Source organism: Chiloscyllium punctatum, chromosome 32 (genome assembly GCF_047496795.1).
Source record: "Chiloscyllium punctatum isolate Juve2018m chromosome 32, sChiPun1.3, whole genome shotgun sequence".
NCBI lineage: Eukaryota > Metazoa > Chordata > Chondrichthyes > Orectolobiformes > Hemiscylliidae > Chiloscyllium > Chiloscyllium punctatum.
The window spans coordinates 111847-122624 of NC_092770.1; the positions used below are offsets into that span (position 1 = coordinate 111847).

The following is a 10778-nucleotide window of genomic DNA, read 5'->3' on the forward strand; positions in this document are numbered from 1 at the left end:
AAGTGAAATGATGGAGAAAAGTTTATGACTTACATATCAAGATAAAGATCAATTGTTAAACCAAATGTAGAGACGGAGAAGAAATTTAAGGATTTGAGAATACAAATGATGACAGAATACGGTTGACTAAAAAAAAGTAATATATCTAACAGAAAGGACATTTACAATGATAATTAAGAACTCCTATCCATGATTTTGATTTCACTTATGTCCCACAAAATTTAATAATAGCACAAAAGACAAATATTTGCTATTACAAATACTATTTTGACTGATGCATTCTAATATCTGTTAACCCAAATAAAGAGTATTTTGCAGGAGATTATTCACCACATACATTCTGAAATGTACTCTTCACACTTCAGATGCCACACTATTTTTTTCAAATTTCAGTATACTTAGACATTATATTTAAAATAAACAGTATCAAATATTTCTGATTTACAAAGAACTTTTCCAATGCCAGAACCTCATTTAAGAACTGCACCTAAAAACAATGAACAAAGGACATCCATTGTTTTTAATTTGAGCAAATATTCTAGCAAGTAATTGAATAAAAGGCATACATAAATTCAAGATTATTGATAAAGGATTTAAAGGAGAGAGGAGAGAACAATATGCTTCAGTTTAATATCCCATTCACAAGATGGCACTTAAATGATAACGATATCTATAAACAAAGTTTATGCATAATCAAAATGTTTGTTTGTTTCAATTATATGGCATTTATCTCAGGTGTATGAAATACAAAAAGGCTAATGCATTGGATTAATCTTTAAATTTTTGCTCAGCAAACACCAGCTGTAATTATATCAACACTCCATTTCTCAATTCTCTTCCTATAAATGACTGAAAATGTAGAGCTCTAGTATGCACAGCAATTTGCTTTACAAGGAAACCTCTGCACCATTCTCTGAGCATGCTTGAATCACACATTTGCCTTATACAGAGCATTGTACTGTATAGGAAATAAGTGACTGATGTACTGTTCAAGTTATTTATTTATATATCAAAGTAATTAAATGGCTGCAAATAACAAAATGTGAAGCCTCAATAGCAAAACAGGCGAAGGGAGACTGTGCATTGCACAGCTACAAAAAAATTCAGATATAAATTGGTCTCGATTGTCATGACTAACACGTCACTGAAATCAGATTGCCAATCCATCAAGATTATATGAACAACAACAGCATCCCAAGAATTCCATATTAAACATATTTACACACAGGGTTTGGCTAGGGTCGATTTGCTACATATTGAAGAGCTGGAGCCCTAATAAATCTGCATAGGCAGCAGATGTACAATGGTTGTTGGACTGCTGTGTTGGGATTGAAATGTCCTGTGCTCACTCCAAACAGGGAACAGCCTGTAAACTTACCCTAAAAATTGTCAGTCCCACTTTTTCCTGGCTGGGGAACCATAGTCAGCAGTTCTTTCTGATCAAAAAGAAAACTCTTTAAATTTTGCAATTTAAACCGTTAGAATACTTATAGATAATCTCAAGAATGATAATTTGGAAAGAAAACCTATTATCATATAATGACAACAATTAATACTCCAAATTAACATTGCTGCCCTCATTGAGACCCAGCTTCTTGAAGAAGGGGAGCTGAAGGAAAAAGCAGATGATGCACCTAGTGGAAAGGCAAGATTGACATAGACACTTCTAAAATAAACCAATCCAAAATAGATCTTGGATGCACTACCAGACCTCCCTAATTTTACAAGAGAAAGGCCCATGACACAATACCGAGTGCTTAGGCATCACCAATTTGTTACAGTCCTCAGCACTTATAGCCACTCTTGACTCCCAGAATCATAAAACTACGATGATGCAAAGAAGGTCATTCAGCCTATCAAGTTGAAGATGCTATCTGATGAAAATATTAAGGGAAAATTTTATTATTCTGACCTCTATGCAGTTCTCATTGCCATCCCAAAAGGAAAAGATCGTCCATCTAGGAGACTTGAATGCCAGGGCTGCCCTTGCACTGCTATCTGGAGAAGAATCATGAGAGAAATATTATGGGCAAAGTCAGCCCAAACAATGTCCTTTGCTGACAAAAGCGCGCTCAACATGGCCTCATTATACAAACAGCATCTTCTGTCAGTATACCAAATGCAAAACCATATGGAGGTGTCCTAGATCAAAGTACTGGCACTTCCAGGATAATACCATTGTTCAAGTCAAAAATCTAAGTGGTATCTGTATCATCTGATCCATGTGGGGCATCATCAATTTGTTTGATCAGTAATAACATCAAGTGAATGCCCATGAAGAAAAAGATCAACATCTCAGCCAGAAAGCAGTCTGAACAAAGAGGAATTCCAAAAGTAGCTCATAACTAATATGGAAAGTTTTCACACACCCAAGTCAGTTTCAAAACAATGAAGTTAAGTAAAGTCAGCTGTACTGGACATCTCTTTGTATCTACCCTTTCAAGCCCCCTAAGTATCTTATGAGAGAAGATCTTATTGAAGCATTCTTCCAAATTCCATTGAGTATAACATTAATCTATAGACTGTCTCCTCCTAAATTGGCTCAGATTTTCAGGTTCACAGTTTAAAGTACAACCTGAAATATAAACAAATTTTCAATATATAAAAAATAGTTTTTATTTTAAAAAGCTTATTTTTAGGGAAAGAGACTTGCATCCCTGGCTCTGAAAATTAGTTTTTCGGGATAGAGAAGTTGTGACAGAGAAGTTTACATGTAATTATGAACTAGTACTTCATTAAAAAGTCAGTTATAGTCTTTCGACAGAGGTGCAACCTTTCAATGGCTTTTACAGTGAAAATAGTGCAGAAGCAGGTAAAACACACATCAAATCACTGAATTGCGCTGCTTGCATCTGTAAAACTGGCAATAGTTGACCCCATGAAACAGCTGGTTATTTCTGACAACAATTTCTGGATTTCTGATTTGGTCGGCACATGTGCAATGCTACACACAGCTTCAGAGTGATGATGATGAAACCCTCATTTAGAACAAGCTGGCCTGGGTTTTGAGAGATCAACTTAATAATGAAAAATTACTGAAAGTTAATTTAGCAAATATATTTTGATACCAGAGTCTGGATTAAAAACTGCATATTTTAGGTTTTAATACATTTTTATTCTTAAATTTATTAGGCATTTTTGTTAGTGCAACATAAATACATAAATTAACAAGTTAAATCACTTATTGAAGCCTCCACTGTAGATATCTATTCTCTCCTTTCACCTTCTTACACTATTATCACAAATATCAAACTTTTTTACAAAACGTATAACTCAAACTCAGCTCAAATTTACAAATATATCAAAAATAAAAAGTGCCTCATTTGGAAAGAAAGTTTTCACTTAATTATGGGCTTTTACCAATCTTCTATTTTACCCTTTGTTTCAATCAACTTTTAAAAAAAAGTCTTTTGAGCACTTTTCGGTTTAAAGATTGAGTCATGCATTCAAGGAAAACATTGCTATCCTTAATATGAAAATCAATATTTCTGTGGTCCGAAATGATCATAATCACAATATAGTTAGCTGAGTGTTATTTAAATGAGCAATGAATAAAATAATAAGAACACATCAGATTGATACTGACAAGTTTTTTCCAATGTTAGTATCTGTAAAGGACCCGTAAGAACCATATTTTTCAAGTCATTTTCAAAATGGATGCAAAACGTTACCAGAAATACATGGCTAATGTTAGTCTTATTGCAAAAAAGCATCCTGAATTCATTAGTTTCATTTTGAAAAAATTGGTTAAAAACAAATAACTAATACATTAAATTTGAAAATGATAATATTTACAATGCTTCAGTGTCCTGATGAGAAAACAGTTGTCTAACACATGATTTGTTCCAGTGGAGCCAGTCTCAATCAAAACAACAGGAATGCTACAACTGTTTTTTCTGGAAAGTATCAAATTTACAAGTATAGTGTATATTGAAGTGTGCAACTGCCTGATGGGTGATTGTTGGAATTAAGAGAAACATTTTGATTGAATGAGATTGGAGTACAGCCAATAAAGGATTTAAATGAGTAAGTTTTCTCTAATTGTACTTTTCACATTTCAATCCATTTTGCTGTATGGTCTTATCTGAGATCAACTTTGCACCTCTTGATTTGTCATTTGACTAGTAAATCAATGGATGTATATGGCTACATCAATGAAACTAGTGGTCAAAAAGTGTATTTCGAACATGTTTTGATATGTTGTTCAAAAATGTGAAGTGGAACAGCAATGCTAACTCATGCACTATAAAACAATTTAGGGCCTAATCAATAACAACCTTCATACTCTCCATTGCTCAGCTATATGATGACATCAATTACATGATTTTAAAGGGCTCTATGATAGTGTAAGTAGCAGCTTTTCATAAAATAATCCCATTTTGAATTAACAATCCCTCAGCAATCGTTTATTCTGCTCAATGCAAGAAAAATACAATCTCTACAGAATTACTGCACATTCTGCCACATTAGTGCAGTAAATATAACTTTCATCTGGTATTTAATTTTATCCTTCATTTTATACAATCTTAAACAAATATTTGTTGTTAATAAACACCTACATCTGATGTCTGCAGGATCTCCACGCTTCTCTTCACAACCAGATATCAGGAGATTTCAACAAGCCATCTTTATATTACCACTGGCTGAGAAGAATATTTAGTTAGTATCACAAGCAGGACCACAGAATTAGTAATTTACAACATGAACAATATAATGTGATAAAACATCCCAAGGTACATCAGAGGAGCATAATTAAACCAAAAGGAAGACACATGTCAAAGGAGGCACTGAATAGGTGATCAAAAACTTAATCACAGCAGTATGTTTCAAGCAGTATCTTAAAGAAGTGTAGGCAGCTGAAATGGTGGATAGGTTTGGGAAGGGAATTCCAGAGCTTGAGATCTCCTATATTGAAAACAGTATCAACAATGACAGGGTGAAGGTGGTGAGAAATGTACAAAAGTCTAAAGTTACAAGAAAGTAGAGTTAGTGGGGAATCGCTATTCTGAAGGTTATGAAGATTAGGAGCTGGCAAGACCACAGAGGAATCAGAATTTATCAGGATGGCAGCAGCAAACGGACTGAGGGGGAAAGGCAAGTCAAATCATGGAGGTGAACGTCAGTGGGTCTTTATGCCATAGAAAAAATGGTTTTGCAAGCTCGACTCCAAGTAATACAGATCATAGTGGGTGCAATCTGTCTATTTGAACCTGAGATTGTGGCCAGGAAGGACATGAAGCTGTAGACTAGGAAGTTAGGAGTTTCTGGTCTGGGACAAACACAGTGGCAACAGGAAATAATTGATTCCAGCCATTCATTATACATAAAACTCTATAAACATTTTATTGGAAAATTTATACAGTGTCCTCTACAGGTGATCAAACACATACTGACTAGGCCGAGCAAAGTGTACAACTTAGCTGTCTGGGTTGAAGAATTGTTCTAAAGAATTTGTACATTGAAAGTAAAATGTCAAATCAGGTAGAGAAAGCAAAATAAAGAGAAGGAAAGAAACATGGGAATGAGAGAGAGAGAGAGAGAAAGAGATAGAAAGAGATAGAAAGGAAAAGTTTTAAAAATTACATCTTTTAAATTATCCAATAACAATTAAATATTAACTGAATAGATGCTATACTTACTAAAGATCCTTTTCAGCACCAAAGAGCTAAAAGGAAGTAATTAAAGGCTTGTTACATCAACAAGCAATTAACACTGGAGTTAACTGATTCATACACTGATATGCATACACTTATTTAGACAGCAAACAACTTTATAGTTATAAAGACAAATGGTTTTATGGTAAATCTATTATTTGGTACAAATATCAGCTCCATCTTTCCCTTTCCTGAAACTAAGACCTCTGGGAAGAACACAGCACATTTTTTAAAACAAGATGCCCTTTTGCTGGAATGGCTATTTCATATTTTTGCTTTGAAATCACCGGTCAAACATGTTATGACATACCTCTGGAGTAGGTGGGATTTGTACTTGGGCCCTCTGGTCCACTTGCGTAATCACCCTATTCAGAAATTTCATTAAACACATGCTGACCAAGAAGGATTTGAATCTCAGCCTCCTGACCTGGAGATAGGAACACTACAACAGTGCTACAAGTGCCCTCAGAATACAGCACTTGCAAATATTTTTAATCAACCTGTTGAGGTATACCTGGACCTCCAGGCTCTGAGGTAGAGACAGTACCATTGCACCCCAAGTACCTCTGAGCAAGGAGGACAAGGTTCAAGTCCCACATGCTCTGAACCGTTTGATTACAAAATATCTAAGAACACAACATGTTTTAGTTCAAATGAATATTTATCGATATCAAATTACAATTTTGAATCGCAACTTTTGGAAGAACCATTTATTTTTTCCAGCCTTGTACCTTTCTTCAAACATTACTTTGGCTTCACACTGCAATGCTGGGTCCCTAAAAACATTTTTCTTCAAAATGGTCTTATTCAGGGGAATATCAGTAGAGTATCTGGTTAGCGCCAGGTAGTTGGGGTTACACACTTTCACAAAGGACTTGATCTTGGACCTCTTGGCCAGTTTCTTGCTAATTTTGGAAATGACTTTATGTAGATAACAGTCCATACTAGCTATAACAGCATGACTGTAAGGTCTTCAGGACCATCATCGATTTTCTTTACAATGAGACCTGTGCACCTAGTGTAGTAACCACCCAACACAAGAACCTCTTTCTAGCTTTCATAAATGCTCGCATTACCTGCTCTCAAGTAACACCGGAGCTATTCTGTTTGATTCTTAAAATGACCCAAGTTTATAACTCTGACGCAAACAGAAGCAGTAACCTGGATATCAAATCCCTGATTTCCACATTTAACCGTACCCGCAACTGTAAGACTTTTCTGTCCAAATTACACTTTAATAACAGTGAGTGGTAATAAATCTATTAAAAGGAGAAACTTCAGTTTTTACTTGCAGAATGTATGACTTGCCTAAAAAAGAACACTTCACATTCAGCTAAAATCAGTGTTGCTGCTGATATGCCTTTACTTAATCTTTTGGGCATACAGAACTTGAATATTACTGAGAAGAAATATTTTGTTGAAGCTTCCCGTCATGCAGTCATTAGGACAATTTGCAAGAATATTAATTCAATGGGAAAAGCAAAATTTGTACTATACAAGAGGAAAGTGCTCATTAGATTGCCACTTGTCCACAAATCAGACTCAATTTGCCAACCAATCAGCAGTCTCTTTTCATAAGTATATATACTGTCTTTGCCCTTGAATTATTATTCTTGCAAATTATCCTGATAAGTGCAAGATAAAAAGCTTTGGACAAAATGTATCTTATTTTAGCACCACATCTTTAATTCAAAGTTGACATCAGTGAACATATAAGATCTTGCTCTCAAAGCTAGATTTCACAATAGGCATACTCCCACAGATATGGAGATGTACAGCATGGAAACAGACCCTTTGGTCCAACTCTTTCATGCCAATCAGATATCCTAAATTAATCTAATCTCATTTGCCAGTATTTCGTCCATATCCCTCCAAACCCTTCATATTCATATACCCATCCAGATTCCTTTTTAATGTTGTAATTGTACCAGCCTCCACTACTTCCTCTGGCAGGTCATTCCATACACGCACCACCCTGTGCGTGAAAAACTTTCCCTTAGGTCTCTTTTATGTCTTTGCTCTCCAACCCTAAACTTTTGCCATCTCATTCTGGACTCCTCTACCCCAGGGAAACACCTTGTCTATTTACCCTATCTATGCCCCTCATGGCTTTATAAACCTCTATAAGGTCACCCTTCAGTCTCTGACTCTCTAGGGAAAATAGCCCCAGCCTATTCAGCTTCTCACTATAGCTCAAATCCTCCAACCCTGGCAACAGCTTTGTAAATCTTTTCTAAACCCTTTCAAGTTTCACAACATCCTTCCTGTATATGGGAGACCAGAACATGCATACAACATTCCAAAAGTGGACTAATCAATATCCCGTACAGTTGCAATATGACTTCCCAACTCCTACACTCAATGCTCTGACCAATAAAGGAAGGCATACCAAACACCTTTTTCACTGTTTTACCTACCTGCGACTCTACTTTCAATACACTATGAACCTGCATGCCAAGGTTGTATAGTTTAGTTTACTTTACCCTCTCCCCATTTTAGAGGGACCAGATACATGTAAAATTACAACCTTAATATATTCAGTGCAATAACTGAAAGTTGCGCATGTAAACTCTTCTTCAGGATGAATAATCTATTAATTAGTGCAGCGAATTACAGAAATAGTAGAAACATTAAGATAACACTTTCACATATGTACATTATTAAAAAGTAAAAACTTAGAACAACTGTTTTATCATCCACGAGTAAAGACATTAAGCCTCAATTGATCATCCAGTGACGCTGCACTCTTTTTCAGTAATGCACTAAAGTGTGAGTTTAGATCATGTTCAAATACTACAGTAAGCCTTAAACTTAAAACTATTCTGATTCTGGTGAAAAGGGTTACCACCAAACCACAGTGCTAAGTACATACTTATGAAAATGGTGCCAGATTGCCACATGTATAGTAAAACAGTGGAAACCTCCATAAATTTAAATGGAACCCTGAATTTCAAAGTCATGGCAGATTTACCACTCCGACCGAAAATCTGTACAATTAATCACCCATTAACAAACACACCACAATTCCTACAGTTTAGAAGGGCCTAATACAAGTATAAAATATCCTTAACATTAGACAACAGAAAGTACTACAAATACTGAAGTCAGGAACTATCAGTAGAAAAACAAAGGTAGTTAATGGTTGATAGTCAGAACTTGAAAAAGTTAGAATCATAGAATCCCTACCATGTGGAAACAGGTCATTTGGCCCAACAATTCCACACCAAAGTCCACCCTCCGAACAGTATCCCACTCAGACCCACTCCCCTACCGTATTACTTTACATTTCCCCATACTAATGCACCTAACCTATAAATCCCTGAACACTATGGGCAATTTAGCATGGCCAATTCACCGAATTTGCACACCTTTGGATTGTGGGAGGAAATGGAGCACTCGGAGGAAACCCACACAGACATGGGGAGAATGTGCAAACTGCACACAGAAGTCACCCGTGGCTGGAACTGAATCCAGGTCCCTGGTGCTATGAGGCAGCAGTGATAACCACTGAGCCACTGTTAGAGATAACAAATTTTAAGCAGAGAGACAGGGAAATTGGGGGACAATGGAGAGAAGAAAAAGGTAGATCTGTGATCAGGTTAATTGCAAGAGACATTTAACAAATAAAGGGATGATGTTTAAAGGAAACAGCCAATGTCCCAAAAATAACTGATGCAAAGATTATGACTTGAAATTGATAAACTTGCTGCTGAGATCAGAAAAGTCAAGTGCATGATTAACATATACTGTTCTATCATGCTTCTCCAGGACACACAGGAGGGAGCAGCTATGACCAGAAAACTGGAGTTGAATTGGGATGGAGAGGAAAGGTTGTCAGATGATTCTTGTGGATTACAATTCAGAGTGATTGCCAACTGTCAATCCCAAAACAAACTTTTTTATTTATTTGAAACATTGAAAGTCAAGTTTTAATTGGCTTGTATTATATTACACAGTTGCTCCAGATAATCTTGTTAGTCTCAGTGCAATCTGAACGCCTAATGTAAGGCTGCACTGTCACAATGCCTTTTTCTTTTGCAGACCAAGATTGATTTTAAAAAAGACGTTAAACATCCAACTTTCCCCGTGAAATCTACCCAACAGATTCCATGCACAAAGATGAAGCAGAGGAGGGTCGATATTTAATCACAAAACAGACTGCGTGTTATTTGGGGAGATTGTGGCCTTTCATATTTTCCACATTACAACAACAGCGGCTGTGCCCCGACTCAAACTCTCCTGATGGAGGGGTTTATTTACCGGCCGATAGCCATCCTTCAAACCCCGTCTCCAGGTTGACAGTTTAATCCCGAGGCGGTGAGTAAAGGGGACGAAGGTCTCAATATCCGACACAACACACACTCTGTTGATGTGAGGCCTGGAGCCAGCTCCAGGGGCCCGGCCTAGCAGGGCCCGGCACAGCCGGCTGCTCGGGTAACTGTTACACCCGGCCCGGCCCGGCCCGGCCCGGCCCGCGACCGGGCGCTATCCCGCCCCCCCCCCCCTCCGCGGTTACCTGCCTCGGCCCCAGCTCCGCGCTCTCTCTCTGTCAGACACACCGGAGGATGGTGTCGTTTACCCCCCGCCCCAAGAACTAACACCGCCGCCGAGACTCAGAGGGAAGGGCCGGGGAGGACCCGCCCCCTGGACGGCTCCCGCCTCAGGACAACAGGCGGAGGCACCGGGCCCCAACACCCCCCCACCCCCAAACCCAGATCACCACAACACCCCCCCCACCACATCACCACAACAGCCCCCCACCCCCCCAAACCCACTCCATCACCACAACACCACCCCCACCCCCCAAACCCACTCCATCACCACAACACCCCCCCCCAAACCCACTCCATCACCACAACACCACCCCCACCCCCCAAACCACTACATCACCACAACACCCCCCCCAAACCCAGATCACCACAACACCCCCCCCACCCCCACCCCCCCACCACATCACCACAACAGCCCCCCACCCCCCCAAACCCACTACATCACCACAACACCCCCCCACCCCCCCAAACCCACTCCATCACCACAACACCCCCCCGACCCCCCCAAACCCACTCCATCACCACAACACCACCCCCACCCCCCAAACCCACTCCATCACCACAACACCCCCCC

General features: G+C 38.5%; 1 protein-coding gene across 14 annotated transcripts in view; it reads right to left on the reverse strand.

The window, feature by feature from the left end:
* LOC140457818 (transmembrane protein 168-like) overlaps positions 1-10318 on the reverse strand; it is a 44991-nt gene extending 34673 nt beyond the window's left edge. Inside the window, exons 1-5 of one of the 14 annotated variants that reach the window (XM_072551449.1) lie at positions 10171-10318; positions 5640-5665; positions 4560-4643; positions 1913-1994; positions 1379-1436 (exon numbers count right to left, since the gene is read on the reverse strand). Coding sequence is in view for 6 of the 14 variants with exons in the window: in XM_072551436.1 (XP_072407537.1) it covers positions 4560-4561 (2 nt within the window). In the remaining 8 variants the exon portion in view is untranslated. Of the gene's footprint in view, positions 1-1378; positions 1437-1912; positions 1999-4559; positions 4644-5639; positions 5666-5964; positions 9661-9914; positions 10107-10170 lie in introns of those variants that run through there. The other 13 variants (XM_072551444.1, XM_072551443.1, XM_072551445.1 and 10 more) reach the window with 13 other exon arrangements.
* Between the last annotated feature and the right edge of the window lie 460 nt (positions 10319-10778).